Source organism: Notolabrus celidotus, chromosome 18 (assembly GCF_009762535.1).
Source record: "Notolabrus celidotus isolate fNotCel1 chromosome 18, fNotCel1.pri, whole genome shotgun sequence".
Classification (NCBI taxonomy): domain Eukaryota; kingdom Metazoa; phylum Chordata; class Actinopteri; order Labriformes; family Labridae; genus Notolabrus; species Notolabrus celidotus.
Window position 1 is genome coordinate 14,708,859 of NC_048289.1, and position 26,441 is coordinate 14,735,299.

Genomic DNA, 26,441 nt, shown 5'->3' on the forward strand with positions numbered 1-26,441 from the left:
GCCTCAGACCACATAGCCTCAGGCCAAACAGAATCAGGCTAAAAGGAGTCAGACTTAACGGTCAAAGTGTTCTAAAATTTTGTAAATCTGTTTTCTTAAATCTAAATTTGTTTTGGCCTTGGTAAAAATGTTTTGCTGATGTAATAATGTTTTCCAAAATGTAAATTTGTCTCCAACTTTGTAAAAGTGTTTAATATTTTGTATGTTTGTTTTGTCCTTCAGGGCCACCGTAGATTTCAACACAGGTGTGTTTTGCATTTTCAAATTCATGTCTCTTCCATTCAATATCGTTTAAATAGGTTGGCATTTCTGGCAACTTTATTTACAGACTCCCCTTTTTAGTTGTCACAGTTTGACGAACCAAAATGACAATATGATATCAGCAGATGGCTCAGATATATGCTTACACTGTGATCGCAATTGCACATCACTGAAGCATAAACAAAAGGACGATGTATGCCATCGACTACATTTAAGCAGAAACAAAGCAGACAACCAAGACCGACCAGTAAATTCGTGAAACGTTGTCTTAGATGCAACAACACGTGACAATAGCTAGCAGCCCCGCATGGTTGTTGCAAACATTAGCCCGAGACATACACACCTCAGGAGTAACCAACCTTCAGCACATGATGGTAACTTACAGTTTTAATGCAGCTTGCTCAGGTAGTCCTCCACTTTTTCGGGCCTTATCCTCCATGTTTGGCAGTCTCCACCAGGTAACATCCTCATTACTTGGACTGGGGTTTGTGCAAATGGTTTCTCTGGAACGTCAAACTTTTTAACTACAACGCTTTTGTACGGAAGCCTTATGCGGACATGTATTGTGTCCATATATTTTACTCGTTTTTTTTCCCATGATAATTAATACCTTCTGTTTGTTCCTTGAAATCTCGAGTTATTTATCTTGTTGATTCAAGATAACTGTGCAAATTTCCTGGTAGTAATTGATTTATTTATTTAAAGCTGGGGTTGGTAGTCAGATTTAGATACACCTTTTGTTATACTGGTTAAAATGATCTTTATGTCCCGATAGCAATCAACACATAATGTGTTCTTAAAAAAGAGTGATCTGCTATCTACAGCTGGAGTAAACCTGGGAAAACACCAACCAATCACCGTTTTTGGGTCCCAAAATTTTAAACCAATCAAATCCCGTCCTGCCGTTCTGCCCGCCTCCTGCGCATACATTTCCCCAGCGTGTTCTCCCCATCCCCTGCCTCTGCTTCCCCTGACTCTACTTACTGCCCCTCTCGCTCGACCTCGGGCCTGTCCCCTCTGACCCGATGAGGTGCTTTGCTGAGGACTGTAGTCCGGATCAGAGTCTAAAAAGCTCTCACCACGGGGGCTCTGACAAGCAAAATAATGTATGACATTTAGTAAGTCCTACAGCAAATGTATATGTACTGTAGCGTCCGTCCAGACGCTGTAGGGATGAGGAGCCAATTCGTGAACACGTTGAGCTTTAATAACCGGTCACTGTCAGCCGTGATCACGCCAACCAACAAAACAACAATCAATGTTTGAATGAATGAAAAATGATCACATGTGAGGATATAGGACACAGGTGATGGAGGGGAGGCTGTGTATCGTGGCTACATCTGTTCCTTCAGAGAGGGTCTTCTCAAACAGGGCAAATACTCACTGAGAGGAGAAATCGCATCAGCCCATCCAAGCTGAGGCATCTGATTTTTCTCAATGCCAACCTGCACTGAGGACATTATTAATGTTTACTCCAGTTTGGTTCTGGTTCTGTTTGCTTGAGTTTGGTTCTGGTTCTGTTTGCTTGAGTTTGGTTCTGGTTCTGTTTGCTTGAGTTTGGTTCTGGTTCTGTTTGCCTGAGTTGGTTCTGGTTCTGTTTGCTTGTATTGGTTCTGGTTCTGTTTGCTTGAGTTGGTTCTGGTTCTTTTTGCTTGAGTTTGGTTCTGGTTCTGTTGCCTGAGTTGGTTCTGGTTCTGTTTGCTTGAGTTTGGTTCTGTTTGCTTGAGTTGGTTCTGGTTCTGTTTGCCTGAGTTGGTTCTGGTTCTGTTTGCTTGAATTGGTTCTGGTTCTGTTTGCTTGAGTTTGGTTCTGGTTCTGTTTGCCTGAGTTGGTTATGGTTCTGTTTGCTTGAATTGGTTCTGGTTCTGTTTGCTTGAGTTGGTTCTGGTTCTGTTTGCTTGAATTTGGTTCTGGTTCTGTTTGCCTGAGTTGGTTCTGGTTCTGTTTGCTTGAGTTTGGTTCTGTTTGCTTGAGTTGGTTCTGGTTCTGTGGATATGTTTGCAGTTCTTTTGTTAATTTGTACAATACAAATTTTGATGAAAATACTAAACAAAAGTAAGAATGGTTTTGTAACAGAATAAATTCACAAAATTGAGCAATTATAATGCTTCTCATAAAAACACTAAGTAAAAGGGTTTTCAACACAAAAAAAAATTTTTTTTTTTGCAAAGTTAAGGTAAAATATACGGCTACAAAAGATCCTAAATTAAGAGCTGTTCAGGAGTCGAAAGAGCCGGCTCTTCTTTCGGAGCTGAGTCAAAAGAGCCGGCTCTCTGAAAAGAGCCAAACTTCCCATCACTAGTAAATAAAATATATATGTCTGCTTGAGGTCTGCATCTATTGCTATGTACTGAATTTTGTATGGGACCACATTTCCCATAAGCCCTTGAATTCACTGTCCCTGCTTCCTGTTTGGTTGTGCCCCACAGGTTGTTTGGTGTGTAACAGGAGCTGATAAGTATCCATGCAGCTGTCAGTCAACACAGCACGTTGTTCCGTATGCTAAAAGGGAGGGGTCATAAATATCCGGAGGCAGACTGATTCACCCCCTGTGAGAACTGGACATCCTGGGCATCCGAGGTCATGACCCCTTTGGTCAAAACCAAATGTCTGGACATGTGAGTCCTAATAATACTATGATGGCATGATTACTATGTCAGTATTAAGCAAGTGATGCGTGTTTTGGATAACAGTATGTGTCGACACTGCAGGATTTCAACAACAGCATTTCTAGACACAGCACTGGGTATTTATCTCTGCTTTATTCATGAGTGTAAAAATGGTGCCACCAACCAGCCAGGCCTTCAGGCTGCTTTCCTCTGAGAGTAATTTTAGACTTGACTTATCCCCTATCCCCTTGTTCTTATCATAGCTCTTAAAATGCCTTTGATATCTTCCTCTTGCACAGCATTAATGCCAGCCCTCCTGAGGCATCTGTGGTTGCCCGCTGCAGAGCAACAGCTCCAACTTTTTTCTTTGAGTGCTCCTCTTTTTGTCTAGTCTTTTAAAACATTTTTCATGACCAGACAAGCTTCCACGAGTGTTACCTTAAAGCCCTGTATGCCTAATTTCTTACAGTTTGATTCGTATAGGTGCATCTTTTATGAGCAAGTCCTGTGTACGTATTCAAGTTACTGAAGTTTCTGTCTGAGAAGTATTCTAATAAGAACTTTGGAAGATGCTGACTCAGTGCAGCAGGAAAAAGAACATTGGGCCGATGTTTTTTTTGCATGGTTCTAGAGAAGTTTTAACTGTTGATTTTCTAATTCTGTAATATTTTGATTATGTCTGATAATTAAATGCTACAGATGTATTTATCTGAGCAACAGTATATGTATAGTTCACAATTGAATTGTGGGTTTCTAAAAAAAAAGATGTGTTACGGGCATAATCTCTCAACAGCTTATTCAATTTTTTATGCTCTTCAATTTCAAAGTGCTTGTCACAGGTGCTTACACTTGCTAGGTTACAAAAGTTGTGCCGCAGTGCTTCAACTTCCCTTACTAGTGACCGTTATGTCTGTTTTATAATGCTCTGTATGCTTCATATTTCCTTTTATTCAGTGGAATTTTAGAAAGAAAATGTTAAAATAATTGATGAAAAACCATTTTCAAGGCATTAGCAGCAACTCCAGACCTGGAACTAGTGCTATAGTACTGTAATAGTGGTTAGTCTCTCCTCTTTGTGGACTTCCGCCATTGTTGTTGACAGACTTGATATCACAAGTCCCGCCCCTTTTTGATTTGGATTGGTCCGTGATAGATTAAGTGACATTGACCAGTGCTGCGCTGTCCCAACAGTTTGAATATTTTCAACAGACAGCACTGTGAGCAATGTTACAAAAAACAGATGATGCTAAGGGCATTTTTACATTGTGGATGATGTGCACTGAAAACGCTGAACTGCATGGGTGAAAATAGGCCCTACTTTAGACTTTAACAAACTTTTTTTTTTTAAACACCATTGGGAAGCAGAGACACTAGTACTTTGTGAGAAACCAGCCAGATTGAAGACACAGAACACAGGCCAATCCCCGCTGTAGACAGGGTTACATGTACCTCGTTATCTAGCTAATCTTAAGAAAGTCCAACTCAGATATTAATATCAGTGCAAATGTGTACTATATTCAGAATTTTCTTCCACACATACGTCTATGTATCACATACGTCTTGCTCCCTCTGCAGCTTGTCAGTACTCTGGCTTGTTTTTCAATTAAAGGGCCATGCATCTCTTGAGTCTAATGCACTTATCGTGGACAATTACCTCATACAGCACCAGTTTAAAAAACAAGGGAAAAGAGGAACAAACATACCAACTGAATTTAAATACTGTTATCACTAATACAAAGCATAAAGAGGAGGATTCTCCCTTCCAAAAAAAAACGTGTAGATGTATTTTAAAACATATTCTGCATTTTCTTTTTAAACAAAGCCTTGGTGCTTTTTCATACTTTCATGGCTAAAATAATGTATCAAGTACTGAATCAATTTGACAACATTATTTAAATATTTAATTTATAATTTAAGCACAAAGACTCTTTTTTTCCTGCATTCGGCAAGTTCTACAAAGAAGTGTAAAAGTAAGCTTAACTATTCAGCCTTTGCAACCAGGTGTCACAGGAAACCGTTCCTACGGTCTTTTGCCTGTATCATGTAATATTTCAGAACTGTCTGTTTAAGTTATGAAGCTAGATCTAGAAAGGTTTGATATGCAATTCAAATAATGCAAAGGGCAGAGACAAAGAATGAGAGATCAGCTGGGTTTTTTTCTGTAAATTCCAAAGTCACTAACCCACACTCAGCAAAAGACAGAGAGGCTGTGAAAGGCCGGGTGAGAGGGAGGGACACTGAAGAAGAAGAGGGAGAAGGAGAAAGGGGGGGAGGAAGAAAGAAGGGTCTCACAGAGAGGGCACTGTCAGAGGACAGAGGAGCAGAGTGAGTGTGAACAGCCAGCGTAGGTAGACAGATCACTGGACAGAGACTGCTGCCGCTACCGCTGCTACAAGTCCAGGCCGAGTGAAGAAGTGAGAAACAGAGAGGGAGATTCACACGTACGAGGAGAGAAGAGGAGTATAGCGGGAGTGACTCGTTTGGGAAACAGGAGCTGGTGGCGGTCAGGAAGAGGGCAGTCGAGCGGGAGGAGATGCTGTGAGGAAGAGTGCCAAGTGATGGAGGGTGAAGGAGCCAGCAGGCGGGCACAATTAGTCAGGTACAACAATATGGCACTTATTATTATGTTTGTTTCACTGAAATCCTTCTGTTGGTATTTATGTTTTGCATTTGTTGTTGATTTTCTGTATTTCAAAGGCCCGAATAGGAAAAGGTATGCGTTATCAGCGTAGGCTATAAATGCTGTAGAGTGTTACCCGTTTAAATGCAACACACTGGACCCTGAATGTAATAATATAAATTGAAGAAATTAATTTGAACAACTATTTGAACTGTCATAAAACATTTTTACAGAAATATTTCAAGTTAATTTCAATATAATTTCTTAATCCTGATTTTTCATTACATTTAATACATTTCCAGTTAATTATCATGAGGGAAAAAAGTCATTTTAACCAATGTAAATGTTATTTTAAAGCAGCTTAGTGATGATTCATCGGTGACTGAACAATAACAGGCCCACTAGGTGACTTTTTCTCAGCTTTGCATATGTGTGATATTGAAGCTTTATTTATACAGCCACTATTTTGCCTTATTGTTGCCCCACTTTATGGACTAAACCCACATAAAAATGTACCATGAGATAAGAATAAAGTATCTTCATTAGGGAATCTTCTCAGACAGTTGCGTCAATAGTTGTGTGAGAGCCTTACATCACTCCTCTGCTAATCACGAACAAATGTTCTGTGATGATTAAGTTGACATTCAAACAATTGAGAATGCAGGAGACATGCAAATGTTTTGGTTGATGGCGAGGGAGGATAGTTTACGTGCCGATGTATTAAACATGCTCAATGTCCAACTTCACATGATGCCCTAGAGTCCCCTGGGTGCCACAAAGCGCACTCTGTGTGGTACACAAACCCACCGTTTGTCCTCCACTCCATCCCCTCTTTAGCATTTTAAGTCTTCTCCTCCCCGAGCAAGTGACCCCAGCTGATAAAGGAGGAGATTTTCCAAATATTTCACAACACCCACAGAACCCCCAGTGGCTGTAAAGTTGTTAGTCTCTGCTTTCATTGCTCACAAAGACATGATTGTGTTTCCTGGTTTACTCCGCGTCTCACTTGTGGAGCTTTGTGGTTGATTCTGACAGAGATTGTGGCAGCTACACCGAGTCCAACCTCTTGGTCACCCACGAGTGCTTGAGGAGGCTCAGAGTGAGATGTTTCTCATGAGCTTTTATCTTTAAGTATATATCTGTACTACTGATTTATGAGGTCAACAATGAGTGTGCAGTTTAGATAAGCTGTAAAATTATGTTTTACTTGGACAGCTCTACCAGATTACACTCATAGAGGAAGATCAGTTTTAAAATCTAAAGAAAAGTTGTTTTCAGAGTTTGGTTCAGAAGTAGAGTGAGTTATTCAATGAAGTGATGACATTATTTATAAGACACACCGCTCACAGTTAAATATGTACATAAATACATACATATATGAATTCAAGAGCTGTCAATGACATCCAATGATCCCAAGTTAATGCATTAGCATTTGCTCTTTTCAGGAGTTCCAGTTTGGTTGCTTAAAAGGCATATGACTGGTTATAACATGTCAACCTGAAGACGTCTCTTATACCTGATTCTTTCACAGTGTTGACTAGCCAGCAGTCAGTTGTCACCCATTTAGCAAGGGCTGAATTTAACTTCATCCACACGTCTGTGGTGCTTCGCACACCTCAAAATTGTGCTATGTCAGCTTTTATTATGAGGTTGCCTGCTGTCATCAGTCTGATTAGCTTATAGGTGGTAGCTCAGACTCTTAAGTGCTACCAGGTATTTTCATTCTGGTAAACATAAAGTGCTTATTACTCTTGACTTGTCTGTTGGTCTTTTGGAGTGAAACGAGCTGTGAAAAAACAGTGGTGTCGTTTTTCATCACAATGGGAAGCAGGAAGACACTGCAGCAGCTTAACTATGGACAACGGAAAAGGACAAAATAGATTGGGTTTTTTTTTTAATGGCACCTCAATTGGCATCACATGTTTATACTGACTGCCCTAATTATAAGTAATAGATGTTTTCTCTTACAAGTTAAGAGAATGATCAATCACATAGATTAGATTTGCGATTAGATTAGATTAGAGAACTTTAATGATCCCCTGTGGGGGAAATTCATATTCCACAAGGTTTCTGTTCACAGAATCAACAAACAATAAGACAGTACAGTCACAAAAAACACCACAAACAAACAAATAACACAGTAACACAATTTGAGGCCAAATTAACAGCTATGGGTCAGATTTATGGCTACAAGTGTTCATTAAAAAATCTGACTGCTGCAGGAACAAAGGACCTTCCAAGACGTTCTGTGGAGCATTGCGGCATCACCAGTCGCTCACTGAAGGAGCTTCTCAGTCCATTAAAAACACTGCAGGGGATTGCCTTCAAAGATCAGGACAGTTTTCAATTTAGTCCTAGTTCTCTTCTCCAAGGTAACCTCAAGAGAGTCAGGGGTAATCCCAATTACAGAACCAGTATAATAAGATACTGGAGTGATGATTTTCAGACATAAGTTGGCATGTGATGAGTTAATTACATACTTCATCACAAAAAACTTGGCCAAATGATAGAGAAGAACACACAAAAAGAATATCACTGCTTGTCTGGAAAATATTTTAAAAGCATTGGAATCAAACAAAATGTTAGTTAAAGTTTAATAAAAGCAAAATCTCTTGAAGTATATTATTATTCAGCATTCTGAATGTTTATATATAGATACTTGGTTGTACAGTAGGTGCAGGTGCTGTTGACATGCTTCCATGTGACCTCAAGCTGCTAAAACTGGTGGTCACATGTCTCAAGAGACGACATGACTCTACAGAAAAAAACACAAACCTGTGACACTACCCCGCCCTACACATTTGTCGTCAATGTGCCTCTTAACTTCCTCTCCTCGACCCTGCTCTTTCATTTTGGCGTTCATGCTGCAGTTCTGCACTCCTTTGGGACACATTCCAAGTCTCTCTCAGTCTCATAGTACCAGCCCGTCCCTGCTGCCAGATTGGTTTTCACACAGTCCCAGGCCCCTCCCTGCTACCACGGCGACGCAGCTGTCACCTGTCAATTTCATGGTGGGGATGCACGCCGGCCTGTTATGGCTCAGAATAGACGTGTGGGAGAGTTTCGCTGGAAGTGGGAGAGAGCACAACATTGAGCGTCCGGGAGGATGAACAGTTGACTATAGGAAAAAATCTCAGCTATATGGGAATGTGGCAAATGTGTCTTTGGAAGGGACAGTGTGCCTCTCATGGGAGTGACTGACTGCTTCTGCAGAGGGAGACTCTAGGGCAGATTGTGTTGGTAAGGCCTCATGTGTTAGCCTCACCGGGGTAACCAGCTGTAACCAGTTAATTCAAACATGTGAACAGGGTTTCAACTTAGGACACAAGGCGTTAGGTGAAGTATAACTTTAAAGTTGTGCATCTATGTATCAGGTTTTCTTTTGAAAGCTGTATTTTTGAAAGACCTGGTTTAAGGTCATGTAAGGCTTAAGTTTGTATGCTAATCACTGTGACATTGTTGTGATATTTGTGACATGACAACACTGACTTTTTCAAAGATTGTTTTGATTTTTTCAGAAACACCTATTTTAAATCTAGTTATTCCAGTAAGCAAGTGTGTAAACATTTATTCTTTGGTATGTTTTTACATAAAACATATATGTTATACATGATATACATACATTCATATGAATATAGTTGTAATGAAAAGGTAAAGATTAATATAGTAATGATCCGTCAACTATTTAAGTATATACATAATAAAATAACAAAAAATATACAAAAATAGTCAAATATAAAATAATGTACACAATCCATTTTCAATTCACTTTCCTTGACCTCTTTTTAAAAGTTTCTCTCCTGCTGTTTTAAAATTTAATATTTATATGAATATTTGTTTCCACTGCAGAATGGATGACCAGGACAGAGTTAGCCAAGCATCCAGTTTGGCCACAGTTTCCTTCTTTCCTGTGTCAAAGGTTTGCTTTAATTAGCATAGTTAACTTCTAATTACATGCAGACTTTGGTGTATTTTTGTAACTCTTTCAATGCACACAAATGTATGATTCCCTCTTTATAAAACAGGAAAATGATGGGAGGGTGCAAACATTTGGGAAAAGATGTCAGGCAGCCAAGAGAGACCCCAACTGTGGCGTGGTCATCAGAGGATGGCTCAACAAAAAGGTAGTGTCCCAAAAATGTTCCACTCGACAGTTTATTTCTTCATCATTGCTTAAAGAAAGAATACAGCCACTGGTTAATCTTCCCTCTTCAGGACAGCTCTGGTTTGAAGCTATGGAAGCGGCGGTGGTTTGTCCTCTCCGACTATTGTCTGTTTTACTATAAAGGTACTCTGCCTGTCGCCAAGCACTTTGTCTGGATGAAACCTTTTCATGCGCATTGATCTGTACAACAATGCCTCTCGCCTTTTGTTCACCTCTTTTCTGTTTCCCAACAGACAGTAGAGAAGAATCTGTGCTGGGCAGCATCCCCCTCCCCAGCTACAAAATCCTATTCTGCACTCCACGAGAATGCAAGAACAGAAAGTTCACCTTCAAGGTATCATCTTCTGGTTACACGTTTGAGTTTGACATCATCGAAATATGTGTTTCAGCTTATTTTAATCTGATCTTCATGTACAGTAGAAGCTATAAGTAGTTTAACATTTACATGTTACTTTTTAAAGCAGTGGTTGACCACAATGCACCTACAATCAATTTAATTTCAAATATTTTTGAGGGGGAAAATAATCAAAACAAGACACCAAGAGCTAGAGCCGGAGAGCTATATCTACTGTGTCGACTCAAATACAAGACACCTTTTTTCTTGACTTACATAAAACATCATTGGATTGTCTTTTATTTATTATTTATTTGGATCCCTATAGCTACTACCAAGGGAGCAACTACTCTTCCTAGGGTTCACTCATGCAAGTGTGTACAATCCACACACAATTTACATAATTAAAAATCCAAGTCAAAATTGGCAACATATATTTGGTATTCACTAATTAGATGTCAATTTTCATTGGACAGCGTCACTTATCTGTAAAGCCAGTGCACACCTCATGGCTGAGGCCACCTGTCACTCACTGCTACAGTGCCAAGAAGATGAAACATCGGGAGACACTGAGATAGGAACAAAGTAGCAGAAAAACTAGTTAACAAAAAATGAGTTATGAAACCTTTTCTTAATGAAAACTGTTTTCATTGTACCAGAAAAATGGTCTAACGGCAAAAGAATAAGGAGTCATAAATTGTAATGTGGGAGGATGGTGAGCCCAAAAAGTTATTTTAGTCTATTTTAACATTCTTCTACTCTTTATGGCAAGCCCCATCTTGCACTGTTGTTGTCACTGACATGTTGACTGTTGAGTGTTGTTTGTCTGTTTGTTAGTGTTTGTGTTGTTTATTGACAAGCTGGTACACTGCAAACCAAATTGCCCTCTAGATTAATAAAGTTCTCTGAATCTGAATCTGAAAAACAACATAAAATGCACATTAGTGTATGTAACTGAAAAAAGGAAAAGTATGTCCATCCGAAGACAGATGGATACACTTCTTGTATCAGTATGTGTCCTCCAGTAGACACCAATCTACTTTTTTCCCCAAAAAATCAAGCAGAAATCAATCAGTGTTCAAGTTGATTTGATCTTATGGTTTGTTGTCAACTGACAATATAACCTCTGGCATGGAGGGGAAGTTTCGGGGGACTCAGATGATCAATAAGGAATTTACAACCAGATTTTCTAGATAAATCACATGCAGATAACTAATATAGAGATCAATTAAAGCAAAAATATATGTCGATAATAGTGTGAGTTCCAGTGTCACAGTTCGGTAGATGCTGTCTTTGCTCTCCACAAGGACTACCGTGCTAGCAGACGATACTACTTGCCTCAAACTACAAACCGAAATCTGAATATGTTCATCTTCAGATTTGTTGTGTCGCCTGCATATTCTGTGTTTTCATGCAAAATCTGTTGGCTGATTATGAATTATCATTGAATAGCTTGTCCAGCAGTGTGCTCTGATTCTGTGATTTACAACACACTGTCTGCAGCGCATGCAGTAGAGCAAATGAGGTTCAAAGTGGAACTAGTTACAAAGATTAATCATGAAAAATACTCTTTAAGAAAGTTATTCGGTGAGGAAAGCAGCTTTCTGAGTACCTTTTTTGTAGTCATATAGGTGCAAAAATCTTAAGATTGGTATCAGTGTTGTTGTCAATTCTCATATCTCTATTAAGAAGTTATGGTCCCATCTGATATAAAAGTGTAAAGTTTTAATTCATTTGTGTAAAAATAGGTTGTGCACCAGGGAATGCGCTCTTATTTCTTCAGTGCTGACACCCAGGAGGACATGTTGGGTTGGGTCCGAGCCCTCAGTCAGTCTGCCACAATGGAGCAGGACAGCTCTCTGCACAGGTACGCTGATATTCAGTGTGGACACAAGTTGGAATCAACGCTGAGCAGCTAACGATTTTCATGACTTCATCTCTCTTCCTCTCAGGCGTTGTTCAAGTTATCAGGATTTCACACAGATAGATGGCAGCAGTGAATCAGTGGACTTCCCTAAACCCCCCTGTGATGGAGAGGGTCCCTCCCAGAAACACAGGCACGTCAGCCGAGCTCTGAGCGAACCGAGTCAGCTGAGCAGTGGGAGGATGGGGACGTCTCGCTCTGAGCCGAGGGGGAGGCGGAGTGTGCGTCACAGAAACAGCAGGTTGTCAAGTCATGCCTGTGTGTGAAAGGCACATATTTAAATCTCTGTGCTTTACTTGAAAGAGAAAATCATCTGAAAGAGGTCCCAGCTTTGTCAATCTTTGATGTTTTTTTTTTTTAATGCAGCCCTTCAAACAGAGCACCCAGCCCGCCTGAGTTTAGCAGGAGAAGAGCTTGTGGTCCAAACCAAGAGGAGGATTCTCTTCCAGGCCAAAACACGCCACCCACTCAGGCTGAAATCATGGGAACAGGTTCTCTGACCTCAAGAGGTCAGCTGGGGTCAAGACCTCATACACCAGTGGGAAGGGTTGACATCCGACCTCATGATGACCCAAACATGGTGCCGCAGACTTTGTTCTACGCACCTGCCTCCCCTAATCTGGAGTTCAAATCCACTCCGACTACTCCACTCACAGAGAGGTGGCAGAACCTGAGCAAGGTCAGCGCCTGATTGGTTTATTTTTTAACATAAAATATCCTCTAATAGAAATATGTAAAATAGTATGACCTGTTTATAAAAAGATAATCAGTGTTATTGTGTCAATTGCATTATGGGAGACATAAGATCCAGTCAGGTAGTCAGCTATTCAGGCCTGTGCTGCTTCATTTCAGTTTCACCCCCAGAGTTTTTGTCTTATAAGTCCTTGTGAAGCAATTCTTAACTGAGAGTGCACACGTGGCATCACAGTGGGCATGAATCACTGCGTTCACACTCACCAAGTGTCAGAAAGCTTGTGAAACCTGGACAGGAGCAGGTCATGAACAGAGTATAATCCAGTTGAGAGCTGCTGTCTTCTCAGTAATTATTTCTTGTCAGTGTTCTCAGGCAGCATACATCCTCAGCTGGCATTATATGCACATAGAAACATTCTGTTTTGTTGATAAAGCCCCAGTATGAAGCCGTCCAGTTACAGTCGCACTTCCTATATGCATCACATCAATTACTCCTCTCGTTCTACCTGTTTGCTTCAATTAAAATCAACACTAAACATTTCAGTAGATCATCTATAAGGAAAACACTGATGATGGCACAGCATCTAAGAACACTGAATTATGTTGTTATACTTGCTGTTAATATCCTGCAAAGTCCATTTAGCATAGCTGGTGTTGCGAAGAGCAATAACATTCATGACTATACAGATACTTATCACAGATTAAATCATATCAGTAATGTAGTGACTGTTCTGACCTGATTTTAGTCACTGTCTTGGTGCGGGAGTGAGGTGTTTTTGACGCGCTTCTAAAAGAGTCTAATGTCCAATCCGTTGTTATCATTGCGTTACTTCTTGCCATTTATTGATTCAAATTATAAACAGGTACAGACAACTTATTTTGATGGTGAAATACGTGATTAGGACAACAGTGCGGTCTAAGACGAGTGGTAAAATCTGTGTGCTCTCAAGATCACTGCTTCACCTTTTGTAGCATTTACCTGCCCGTTTACCTGAAGTGCCCCTTGTGGTGATTGTGCGAGTAGCAAAACAAAAAACAAAAACAACATAGGTAAAATGGCTCATACAAGTAACTTATTTTGAAATCTGTTTGAACACATCCATGTATTTTTCTAATTGCGGTTACTGACTGCTAAATCATGTGTATCAATGAGTTCACAAGATGTTAAATGTGAGGTTGTCACACTGGAAATAAGTGGAAGAACCAACAGATTATCCATCACTGATAGGACCCAAACTTTTGAATGCCTTCAGACTTTATTTTGTGTACTCCCCTGTCCTTGTCTGTAAACCTGATTTCTGACCACATGTGGATGTTGAAAGAAATGTATCATCTCAGGATAAACCACCAGTATCTTCGGTACTTTGTAGGGGCCTCATCTGCCCTTACTTTAAGCAGTTGTCTGTTTTGTTCCTGTTTTTTGAGATTTTCCCTCCTGAGGATTGCTATATTGCAGGATATTTTCTCACTCGGTGTGCAGGTGGAAATGTGACATTAGTGCATATCCTCTATTAGTGGTAAAGCCTTTAACAAATGTATCAGAAAACATCTACTTTCCGTTTCATTGATTACAGCCTACACCTACGTACGGTTCCGTCCATCACATCCCAAGTGGGAGAAGACCTTTAGGAAAGGTGATTATGAACAGAAGTGATAAAAGTTGAACCTTGTGATTGTTGCTAAGTGAAACTTACCTCAACAGATTGCCGTAGCCATTTCTAGTCCAGATGATACTTTCCTGCAGCCTAGCACAGCATGTTTCTTATAATGCCATGTGTTCTCTGTTTTTTTCATACACACGCTGTCTCTCGCTTCAGAGCTACTCCACAGGGGCACATGCAGACTTACTGCCCCCTTTGCCCCCCTCATCGAGGGCAGCTCATGCTCCCCACCCCCCACACCACCACCACCACCACCATCATCACCATCTCCGCAACAATTTATCTGTTTGTGTGCTACCGCCAGCTATGGTACAGCCAGCCCTGCTGCTCTCTGTGTTCTTATGGTGTCCTGTTGTGTTCAACTTAAAAAAACAAGTTGTTATTTGTGTTTCTGTGTTTTGGTGTCGTCTTTAACCGTGCAGACTTTGAAGAATGTGATGATTTTTTATCAGAGTGAACAACAGCATTTTTGTGGAGAACATTTTACCATAGTCTGGAGTTGTTTCATGTCTATGTCACTGTTCTATGTTGTTACTCACTCTTGCTGTCTTAGATGTTGTTTGTGACTAATAAATGATGTGCTGTGTTCATTATTATTGTCTTTTATTGTTGTTTTTGTTGTGCCTCAAAATGATGAGTTCTGCACGATTATGCTACCTGAAAATACCACTGTTTGCCAAATTATTATTGTGTTTAATGGAAAAGAAGTTGGAGCAGTTGGAGGCCAAAACTCATGGCTGTGAGCTCTGTTTTGTCTGTGAAGCTAAGTCTTAGCATTCAACCATTAACACTGCGCTTTCATACATTTGCCAACACCAAATACCCTCAGTACGAATAACTATAATCACAAAGGATTTTTTATTTATCTTTGTAAACAGGAAGTGGCGAAATAGTTTTTAAATGACTCATTTTATGAAAACGATAACCTTGATGCTTTTCAGACTCCAAAACAAGATCTGAGAGAAACGCCGCCGATCAGACCTCTTGAAAGTGATGCAGATGTGAGTATTCACACATGGTCCTCAGAGTATGATGATGCCGCTCTTTATCATCCTGTCAGATGTTTCTCTCCGAGTAAACATCAGTTTGATTTTTCCTCTTCAGGCTGTGTTGACGAGGTTGTGTGGATGTGACAAGCTGCTGCAGTCTCTGTCTGTGGAGCTGGCCCAGCTACAAATGGATAAGGTGAGAAATTACCCCATTAAGCAACGAATATAATAATGATAATAATAATAATAATAATGTATTTTATTTATAGGTGCCTTTCTTGACACTCAAGGTCACCTTACAGCATTAAAACAAACAGAGTTTAAATAACAAACAGTAATAGAATACAATTTTAAAAGTTTTCAGTGAATGGACAGTGGAGTTGTGGTCAGATGGAGTAAGCCAGTTTAAACAGATGAGTTTTGAGTTTGGATTTAAAATGTGGGAGTGAGTCAGTATTACGGAGCTCAGGTGGGAGAGAGTTCCAGAGCTGGGGAGCAGAGCGTCTGAAGGCTCTGCTCCCCATGGTAACAAGGCGAGCAGGGGGGACAGTGAGGTGGATGGAGGAGGAGAATCTGAGGGTGCGGACAGGTGTGGCAGTATAAAGGAGGTCAGAGAGATATGGAGGGGTGAGGTTGTGTATGGATTTGAAGGTGAGGAGAAGTATTTTATAGTTGATCTGGTATGTGATGGAGAGCCAGTGGAGCTGTTGTAGGATGGGTGTGATGTGGTTGATGGAGGCGTGCATGTGATGATACGGGCGGCTGAATTTTGAACCAGTTGTAGTTTATGGAGGGTTTTGTGGGGGAGGCCAAACAGAAGGGAGTTGCATTAGTCCAAGCGGGAGGTGACGAGGCTGTGAACAAGAATGGCAGTGGAGTGGGGAGTGAGTGAAGGACGGAGACGGTTAATATTGCGTAGGTGGAAGTAGGCGGACCGGGTGACGTGGTTGAAATGGGAGGTGAAGGAGAGAGTGCTGTCAAGGAGAATATTCAGACAAGTCCTGGTCCTGACTTTAAAATATAGTCTAGTTGTTCTAGTTCTTTCTAATGCATTTTTAGGGACAGTGCATATTAATAAACATTTCTGTAAGTATGCTAGAGTTCGCCGAGAGGCTAGTGTCCCTCTGCAGTCCCTGGCTAGATGTTTGAATAGGCTCCCAAATGGACAAGAAAGGGTGATGAAAAATACTTTAAATAAGGTGCAAGCAACACCTTGCAAACATTGCTAGGAACTACATATAGAAATAACATGACAGTATAGCAGTAGGTAAGTAGCCACAGACATGAAATACAAGCAGCATGTAGGAAAAACAAGAATGCAGCATTAAGAAAATATTGATCCAAGCATACAGGCCGGACTCTACAGAAGCATAAGGCTTACAAAGTGAAAGCAGGATCTCACCAAAGTATATATGATGTGTACACAACAGAAAATGTAACAGTATTTAAAGAAACCAATCAGGTGGAATGTTTCAGAATAGCTTTTATATCACTTTTTAAACTCACAAGAAACATTGCTACATTTTTTAGTCGCACTTGACCCATAAAATATGATACTCTCTTCTTTGTCTAGTAATGTGTTGCTTTTTCAGCAAACGGCTATAGCAAACAACTGTTTCTAAGAATAACAACACTCTTTCCCCCCCCTGTTGTAGGATAGTGTCCATTGTGCATTAGAGGTGTCCAGACTGCAGCTGGAGGACTGGAGGAGTCAGGGTCCACGAGCCCACGAAGAAACACTGACCCAGAAGGCTTTGCTCCAAGAAGACCTGGTCACAATTCGAGCCAGGATGTGTGATGTTTCATTGGTGTGTAAGAAGCTTTCACTTTGTGTTTTAGCAATGATCTACTTGTTTTTATATTCACAATGGGTTCTTCTATTGCTCTCATTGTCTGTGGATCTTATTACCCAGGAAATGGAACGGGTGTGGAGTCAGTATGAGAGAATGGAGAGTGAACTGTCCGTTATCCGCTCACACCTTCAGCACATCTGTAATTTTGGGATGCCACAGGTAGAGTCAACCTTCTCTGAAGCTTTTTTTCTTAAGAAATGTTATAATGCCTCTCCTGCAAAGCCATCTTTTCACCCTCATTGTGAGGAAAATCAACAAAACTATTTTTTTGGAGTTGAACTACAACCATTTCTGCTGGTGAACTTGTTAGCTTTGTTTAATTTTACCACTATTGTACGTATATGTGTATAAAAATATTGAATTCTCACAGCCGAAGATGTGAAATATGTATTTTTCTCTTTTGATCAGGATCAGTCTCAGGCCCAGAGGGAGCTGTGGATGATGGAGGACATTTTGGCTGGACTGAAGATCAACAGGGATAACTTTCGCTTCCTTATGGGACTACAGAGGCACCACAGTAAGAATAAAACGTTGCCTGATGAACTGTTTGATTGATGCATTCCTTGTAACCAGCCATGTAGTCAATATAACTTTACTAATATCCCATTTATGTCTATGGATGGATTGTTCAAGCCTTCCTGAGTGGTAATGTGGATGAAGTTAGGAATTAATTCAAGCTACACCAAGCATTAGAATATGTACATACAAAGTTGTCCTATTAGTCCACACAAGCACACAGGAATGAAATAATCACACTATTTCAGTGCCATACAAAGTCTACATGTCATTATACTGTATAAGACATTTGATGTGGTACTGTCGTTCTAAAGAGTGTGCTGAGGTTGCATCTATTTTTTCTTTGTGAAGTCATAAAATTCAAACAGCGACTATTGCTTTCATTCAAGAAGTCAATTCATTTTTCTCGTGCACATAAGATGTTGTCTGTAAAACAATAGATGAACAGTGTCAACACTGTGACCTTTTCCGTCTCCCCCTCAGCTTTCCAGCCGACGTCTCCACATCCTGGATCCCCTGGCTCTCCCACAGAGAGGCTGCACAGCGGACTGCCAATGGTAGGACTCCTGTCTGTTGCTCCTGTTGTTGTTGGTGACCTCTGATGTTTGCTCTCAGCTGGTAACAACTATGGGTTTATTGTCCATTAATGTCAAAGGTTATATCCATCATCTGGGATGTACAGACCGGCTCTTTAAGACTTGTCTGTGTTTGTTTTTCAATGACAGAAATTCAGACAATCTAAGCCAGGAGTGCTTTTAATTCTACGACATATAGATCCAATTGCAACTCATTAATTTGTGATGTCATGTTTAAAAATCATTCTCATTTTCTTTTCTGTTTTTCATGACTGGCTCAAATGCTGTCATGAAAATGCTAACGTCATACTACTGTATTCCAAAAGTCAAAATCAGACATATCAGGATTAATTCAATACTACTTAACTGATCAGAAACTAAAAGACAATCAGGATGAAATTCTAGAGGTACAGTGTGCTATATTCAAGAATAAAAATGTTGCTTATTGGACATTTGGTGCCTAAAGATAAACCAGCTTACGAAAGCATTTGACTAGTCACTTTGCACCAGCAAGCTAGCATTTACATGAGCTTGCTCACACTACATTTGTATTATCTAGCTAACACTACTGTTAGCTAGGAGTAGACTATTTTCCCATTATATCATACAACACTATCGATCTCAAATGTTAGCTAGGAAATGTCAAAATGCTTATGTCAACTGTTTTCTGACAGTAGCTAGTTGGTTAATGTAAATGTTGTTTGATTTTCACCATATTTAAACTTGTCCAGGTGTCCTCCCAGACTTTTGCTAACAATTTTCTTGCCACTTTTCTGGATTAATCAGGAAAAAGTGAATCAGTTTAATTTTATCAGATTCCCCCATTCTGTTGGGCTAGCTAACCTGAAAAATAGCAATGTGACATTGTAAGTTTAAGCTTCTCGTATTGAGAGTGGGAGGCATCAAAGGGAAATGGCTGCCTTTGTGAATATGGTGAATTTTAATAATAATAATAATAAAGTACTTTATTAATCCCCAGGGGGAAAATTCAAATTTTTCACTCGTGTTGTTTTTTCAGTCATGCTACACGCACAGTTTCTTTTGGTATATATACATACAATCATGCACACACACATGCAGTGGACATGCACTTTGGGAGAGATGTCAGAGTAAGGATACTGCCATCAACCAGTGCATCCCAAGCAGTTGGGGGTTCGGTGCCTTGCTCAAGGGCACCTCGGCAGTGCCCAGGCAAGTGAACCAGCACCCTCCAGCCACCAGTCCACTTGCCAAACTTCGTCCATGCTGGGACTCGAACCGACGACCCTTCGGTTCCCAAGCCAAGTCCCTATGGACTGAGCTGGCGGCAGTAGCTCATGAACTGTTGAGTTGTTCATTAGGATTTATCTACCAATTCCTACCAATGTGCTATGGATGTAGAAAGTTCTTCTAATACTGCTTCACAGTTCTCATTTTAACCCTCATGACAATGCTCTTTAAAGGGTATGGAGCAAGAGCCCCCCCTCCGCCCACCGTTACCCCAGGAGCTACAGGAATTCCATCAGAGAAGGGATCAGGGCCATGTTTGGACAGAGTCACCATATGAGGTGTGAAATATTTGCATATCAATTGAAAAAAAAAACACCAAGTTTGATTTTTTGTAAATGTTTTGTCTGTTTTTATTTTCAGGGAATCTACTGCCACGCTGTTGATCCTGTACACAGAAGAGAAAACAGCCAGCCTGACCTCCTTAATGTGAAAGCACAGAAAGACTCATTCGGTTGGCACAGATGCTTAAAATAATGGTCTACAAAATGAATGATATTGATACAATAGCCTGGAGATTCATATTGTGTGACTCATCTTAAACAAAACAGCTTTAATAGGTGTTTAATGCAAAAGGGTAAATCATTTGTCACAGGCTTTGTTTTGTACTCCACCCTCATATTTCCTATTTCTCCTCTTCCTTCTCACCCTCTCCTCCCACCCATCCTCCATCCCTCTCCTGCTCTCCTCCTCTTTCCTCTATTTTCATTTCATATGTAGAATCTGGTTCCAAGTGGATCCCACCAGATACAGGAAACCAATCAACCAAGGTTTGATTCTTCACACTGTAATTTCCTGTTTGCTGGTTAACTATATCTGGATGTATGCTATGTGAGCCAAACGCGCTCTAAATATAGAAGCAGTCAAAGCTGATTTTTCCTCTCTGCAATCACAGCCAAATTCCAATTCTTTGATTCTCTCATCTTCCCTGCAATTAGGGCATGTTGCAGTTCCTGTTGTAAGCGAGAGGGGGAGGCAGAGGCTTGTGTTAGCCCAGCAGCTGGGTCTTCTCACTTTTACCACCCAACCCCCCCTTTTCTCACATACTCACACACATACATTCAATATATACAAACATACAGAGGAGAGCAGCTGTACATATAGCCAGGCACACACACAGCTCTGCAGGGATAGATGCAAACACACAACCGTAATAGTCGTGTATTTGTATATATTTAGCTGCGCTTTTGACATGCACATCGTGGATTGCATGTGTATTGTTGAGGTGAAGGAGGTCATAAATGACTCATACTCTCTATATCTCGTCTAGAAGATGAAGATGAGTGAAGAGGAGCAGATTGAGCGTATGAAGAAGAATAAGGAGAGGTTGTCTAATCGGAAGAAACCCCCGATACCTTCTCCAGGTGCCCAAACCGAGAGTTCGGGGACCAGAGAAGAGGTCTGCCATAACAGCAATACCATAACAGATGTCATCACCATGTTCAATTATAAACCAATACACATTTACTAATCTGACTTGATATTTCCTTAGGCCCCTTTTCCTTTGAGGGTGACACGAGTTGTCACAGCTGTCCTGCCCACTTCTCTCGTGGCCAGACGGGTTTCTGTTGAGGACCCCCCGCCTGAGCTCGACAATCCTCTACCCGAGCAGATACCGCCAGAGAGGCAGGAGAGATTGGCTGAGCAGAGCAAAAAAATGTTGAATAAGTCACCAAGGCATCTGTTGTTGGACAGTCCTGATCAAAACCGGACCTCAGCAGAGATGTACTTGGATCAGCAAGCTAAAAAGACGAGCAGACAGCTACATCAGGGAGTACTGAAGACCTCCAAGAAAGACATGCGGTCAGAAGTGAGCAGAGCTGTAAATACTGAGGCTTCAAGGAATCAAAGTCAAGACCAAGCAGGTTTAGGAAATGGAAATGCCTGCATGGACCCAAGGGTAAGAAAGAATGATGAGCCCTAAACATACCACTAAACCTGATATGATACCTGAAAATTCTTGCATTTTTTTTCTTCAACATTTTAAACTGAACTTTTGACAAAAGCTGAAGAAGCACAGAAAATGTGAAGGAAATATTTTGTTATTTAACACCCATAGAGGAAGCTCTTCTTAAGCCTCAAACAAAAAAATGTCATAGACAAAACTATAGACTGTACAAAATATGGATGTAGTCTCAGTGATGTCACCCATTAGGGGTTTCTGTAGTTGCGTTCTAAAGCCAAAACATAGCTGAAAGCCTCAAAGGTGGCATAATGGAAATTCTGGTTCCATCTAACTCACCAGCTGATCAAGAAACCGCCAAATATGTGGAGTTGAGACCATAGCCGTGCAGCCTTACTAACAGCTCCATAGAACGCATGATATCAGTGGCTAAATATCATTCCAGCATTGGAAATAAGTATTTGCTTTAAGTGAAGCATGCTTTCTAATGTAAAACTGTTTGAATAGACAGAGGAACGGCCAGCTGCCCTCCTGACCACTGACACGGAGCCTGATGTCTGTCTGACCCCTGAGCAGCGTGAGGCCAAACTTCGACGTGTGGAGCGAATACGAGAGAGAGTTATAAGAAGGTGGGATTTTGTCATCAGACATTAAAATGTTTTAATGTTTTAATGGTGTAATTTGTTGTTTCATCTATCTATCTATCTATCTATCTATCTATCTATCTATCTATCTATCTATCTATCTATCTATCTATCTATCTATCTATCTATCTATCTATCTATCTATCTATCTATCTATCTATCAGCGCAGTCAGAGAGAGTGCCACTACACAGAATCAACTGCCAATCAGGGGGGAGGAAGTTCATCACATTCCCCCTGACACCAGAAAACAAAGGATGAAATCAGGTATGCGTTTCTAAACAAATATGAGGATTGTAACTATGACCAAGTTTCTGAATTATTTTAGAAAAGCTGTCATAATAGGAACACGTGACTAATGAAAGGCATGAATGTTTGACCCCCACAATGAGGTGGTCTGATTTTGTCTACTGGTCTCCAAAGGGGGAAGGGCCTCTGCAAATGAATACAAAGTTATTGTATTGATACGTTTTTATTCTGATGGCTAGGTAGACAATACTTCCATCCATGGGCCACAAAAGGTCACTTAATGGTTTGGTGATGTAATTGATAAAAAATGTAAACTGCAGTCTTCACAGTCGACAGATCTCAACCCATTTGAATACCTATGGGAAATTTTGCACCAACATATTAGACGATGCTGCCCTCTACCATCATCAACACAACAAATGAGAGAATGTCTTTTGTTGTTTTCCGTATCTGAAGGAGCTGAGTTAGGATTGGATGGTGTGGGGTCATAAGTGGGCAGGATAAAATGGGTTGAGTTAAGGTGGGATCCTATGGGGTCCAAATAAAGTTGGAAACATTTTGGGTCAACATATGGTAGGATGAAAGGGGACTAGGTTTGTGTGCATTAAGGTCAGGGCTTGGATGTAGGGGGCCAGATTTGGTTTGATGAAAGTAAAGGAATAAGGATAGAATAATAAGCAGGCAAAGAAGAGTAGGGTTAAGGATGTTGAGCTATGGTTTGAAAAACAGGTTAAGTAAGTTGAAAAGAAAAGGGGTGAAAGTGGAGTCAGATGATGGGGAGCAAAAGAAGAATGGGCCGAAAGGGCCACCAAGGTAAGAAAAGGCATGAGGTCAAGGGTGTGATAAAAGAGGTCATGGAAGAGTGAAATGGATGGAGGGGGGTAATGAAAAGGGGTCAAGGTAGGGTAGAATGAAAGCGGTCAAAGTAGGGTAGAATAAAAGTGATCAAAGTAGTGTAGAATAAAACGGGTCAAGGTAGGGTAGAATGAAAGGGGTCAAGGTAGGTGGTATAACAGGGGTTGAGGTATGGTAGGGCGAAAAGGGTCAAGGTAGGGTAGGATGAAAGGGTCAATGTAGGGTAGAATATAAGGGTCAAGGTAGGGCTGGACAAAGGGGTCAAGGTAGGGTAGGATTATAGGGGTCGAGGTTAGGTTATACAAAAGGGGTAGAGGTTGGGTAAGAAGAAAGGGGTCAAGGTAGGGTAAGATAAATCTGTCGAGGTTGGGCAGGTTGAAAGAGATCAATGTAGTGTAGGACGCAAGATGTCAATGTAGGGTAGATCAAAGAGGCCATGGTAGGGTAGGACAACGGGGTCAAGGAAGGGTATGATGAAAGGGGTCATGGCGGGATGGTATAAAAGGGGTTGAGGTATGGCAGGGCGAAAAGGGTCAAGGTAGGGTAGGGTAAAAAGGGGTCAAGGCAGGGTAGGATGAAAGGGTCAATATAGGATAGAATGAAAGGGTCAAGGTAGGGCAGAATGAAAGGGCTAAGGTAGGGCAGGATCAGGGGGGTCAAGGTAGGGTAGGATTATAGGGGTTGAGGTTAGGTTATACAAAAGGGGTCAAGGTAGGGTAAGAAGAAAGGGGTCAAGGTAGGGTAAGAAGAAAGGGGTCAAGGTAGGGTAAGAAGAAAGGAGTCAAGGTAGGGTAAGAAGAAAGGAGTCAAGGTAGGGTAAGATAAATCTGTCGAGGTTATGCAGGTTGAAAGGGATCAATGTAGTGTAGGGCGAAAGATGTCAATGTAGGGTAGGTCAAAGAGGCCATGGTAGGGTAGGACAACGGAGTCCAGGTAGGGTATGATGAAGGGGTCGAGGCAGAATGGTATAAAAGGGGCTGAGGTATGGAAGGATGAAAGGGGTCATGGAAGGGTGGTATAAAAGGGGCTGAGGTGGGTTAAGACAAAAGTTGTCAAGGTATGGTTACATGGTGAGTGTTTTGTATCTGTATATGTATAAATCTTGTCAATATAAGGCAGGGTACATTTTGGTGTGCTATGATTTGAGGAGGTTGAATAGTCGTCGCATGAAGAGAGGTAAGGCTAGGATTCAGGGGTCTGGGGAGAGTACAGTTAGAGGGGTTTGGATAGGTTTGGATTAAAGAGTTCATGTTAGAATTGGATGATAAAGGATTAAATGGGGTTGTGGTTAAGCTTAATCCATTAGTAACCCAGTGGTAGAGACTTAAGGTGGGGCACATATGGATGGATCATCTGGCTCAGTACCCTTGAAGGGTTCTTCTATCAGGAGAGAAGGAGATGGGAAGAGAATGGGATTTGGGGATTATGAGAATGAAAACAATCAAGAGAGACAGTGTGAGTCAGGATTATTTAGGTGTACAAAGGTGATAGAACTTGGTAGGCACATGTAAACAACCAGCAATGCACACGTGATTCAACTAGTGAGGGAGGTGTGGTCCTGTTTCTAAACATATGTTGTCATTACTTCTTTAATTTAGTGGCAAATTCTCTTGGTTTTTTTCAGACCATGAATCGTATGATGGCTGTGGGGAAAACAACAGATGTTCTTTAGAGCTTCAGCATACTGGAACATCTCAAACTGAAGATGTAACAAGCCGGCATGTGAAAAAATCTAAAAGTCAAGCCAGATTTGGGAACAAAACACAACAGAAAGATCGCAGTGGGCGAGCAGGGGTTGCCAAGATCAAACGTCCAGATTCACCGTATCATATCTCATCTATGACTGTCTACCAGAAAGACAGTGGCGGCGGGTTTTCAAGTCACAAGGATGGAGAGGAGCAGAAGCTCAAAGATCCTGATGCTGATGAAAATGAGTTTCCATCATCTGATCTGAGAGCAAAATGGTTCCTCTCCACCAACCAGTGGCAAGGGTTTATACCTTTGCAGATCCCTGGAATAGACTCATTGTGCTGTGAAGAAACATCAGATGTAGAGAACCAACCACCAAGCGCTGAGGATGCTACTGATTCCAATAAAATGTCATCCGCAGTCAGTGAAAGCTTAGAGAAAATGAAAGAAAACCATTCACTCTTCTACAAGATTGCATGTGATATCAGTATTTCTGACTCAGATATCACAAAGAATGATGGAAATTCAACCACCCAAACGTCATCTAGGCCCGAAGTAGAAGAACTGCTTATCAATGAATCTGTGCCAGATGTAAGGATGGATGATGTTAGGGGAGATACTAACCAAGAGGGCCAGGATTCAAGCCTGCATTTTCCATCAAATGTTGAGGAAAATAGAGTAATAGTGGTTGACAACAACTTCCAAGATTCAGCACAGGAAACCCAGGACACAGAAGCATTAAATATCCCAGCCAGTCCAGTGAAAAAAGCTTGTGGAGATGAAGAGATCCCTCAAAAAGAATGTGAAGACACCTCAACGCAAGAAACCCAAGATAGAGAAACTGTTGAAGGAGCTCCTGTTCAGGACACTGATCCTGATCAGGCTTTGGTTGAAAGTGCAGTGTCAAGAGAAGAACAAAGTGAGTCAAGAGAGTCAGAAGACAGTAAGGTGGACCAAAAGAGAGCTGAAGAGGAGAGGAAATGTTCAACTGAAGAAAACAAAGAGACAAGCAACAACCACTCCGTCAATCCATCCAGCTCTGTGTTTGAGAGCGGGAAAGTGATTAGGAGTGCCTCTTTTGGGAAGGCACGAGTTACAGTATTAAGGACAAGTTTGTAGAGGCAAGAGCGGTGACTGCTTAAGGAGCTTAAATAAACAAAGTTAGGAAGGACGAGAACATAGTGAAGTGATTTACAGAAAGGGAAAATGATGCAGAGTAGGACGCTAAGTGATGGAAAGAAGTTGGACCTTTTACTGGATGGTAAAACGGGAACATATGTATCAGATATAATCATAATTATGCCGTACACTTGAACATTTCCATTATTCCTGATTTGTGGTTTAAAATGTATGCATGTCATACAGAGAGTCTTAAAATATTTCATGATGTCAAAAACAGTGTATGCAAATGTGTTCTTGCAGTTGATGGTGAACTCATTTTACCTTATGCAGAGCTGCAGTCAGAGGTTAACACTTTCATTTCTCAAAATACATTCATAGGTAATAACCTAACATATAAAAGCATTCATAATGGCTGCTTGTGAATGGCAACATAACCCTGTTATCGTCACTGTATAATCACATGTGTTTTGTATCTCAAATAGCCTGATTAATAAACATGCTGTGTGGGACTCCTG

General features: G+C 40.9%; 2 protein-coding genes across 2 annotated transcripts in view; one reads left to right on the top strand and one right to left on the bottom strand.

Moving 5' to 3' along the window:
* mybpc2b (myosin binding protein Cb) overlaps positions 1-813 on the bottom strand; it is a 76,492-nt gene extending 75,679 nt beyond the window's left edge. Inside the window, exon 1 of the mRNA XM_034707230.1 lies at positions 645-813. The gene's annotated coding sequence lies outside the window, so the exon portion shown is untranslated. The remainder of the gene's footprint in view (positions 1-644) is intronic.
* Positions 1-26,435, top strand: si:ch211-234p6.5 (pleckstrin homology domain-containing family A member 7). The gene is made up of 26 exons (XM_034707223.1): positions 1-81; positions 223-245; positions 2,691-2,879; positions 9,340-9,409; positions 9,516-9,614; positions 9,706-9,778; positions 9,889-9,989; positions 11,738-11,856; positions 11,942-12,154; positions 12,280-12,592; positions 14,181-14,240; positions 14,424-14,576; positions 15,209-15,268; positions 15,372-15,452; positions 16,912-17,064; positions 17,170-17,268; positions 17,518-17,626; positions 18,109-18,182; positions 19,643-19,747; positions 19,830-19,920; positions 20,187-20,236; positions 20,737-20,865; positions 20,959-21,366; positions 21,877-21,998; positions 22,178-22,278; positions 24,740-26,435. Exons 3-26 carry the CDS (start codon positions 2,845-2,847, stop codon positions 25,921-25,923), a joined length of 4,002 nt encoding a protein of 1,333 aa, XP_034563114.1. The 5' UTR covers positions 1-81; positions 223-245; positions 2,691-2,844; the 3' UTR covers positions 25,924-26,435.
* The last annotated feature ends 6 nt before the right edge of the window (positions 26,436-26,441 follow it).

What these genes read in the sequence shown, in the direction of transcription:
- si:ch211-234p6.5 (XM_034707223.1), top strand. Translation starts at nt 2,845, where the DNA reads ATGACCCCTTTGGTCAAAACCAAATGTCTGGACAT. An exon ending in GTGCGTCACAGAAACAGCAG is followed by an intron (nt 12,155 to 12,279) that starts GTTGTCAAGTCA and finishes TTTTTAATGCAG; the next exon opens with CCCTTCAAACAGAGCACCCA. An exon ending in AAAACAAAGGATGAAATCAG is followed by an intron (nt 22,279 to 24,739) that starts GTATGCGTTTCT and finishes GGTTTTTTTCAG; the next exon opens with ACCATGAATCGTATGATGGC.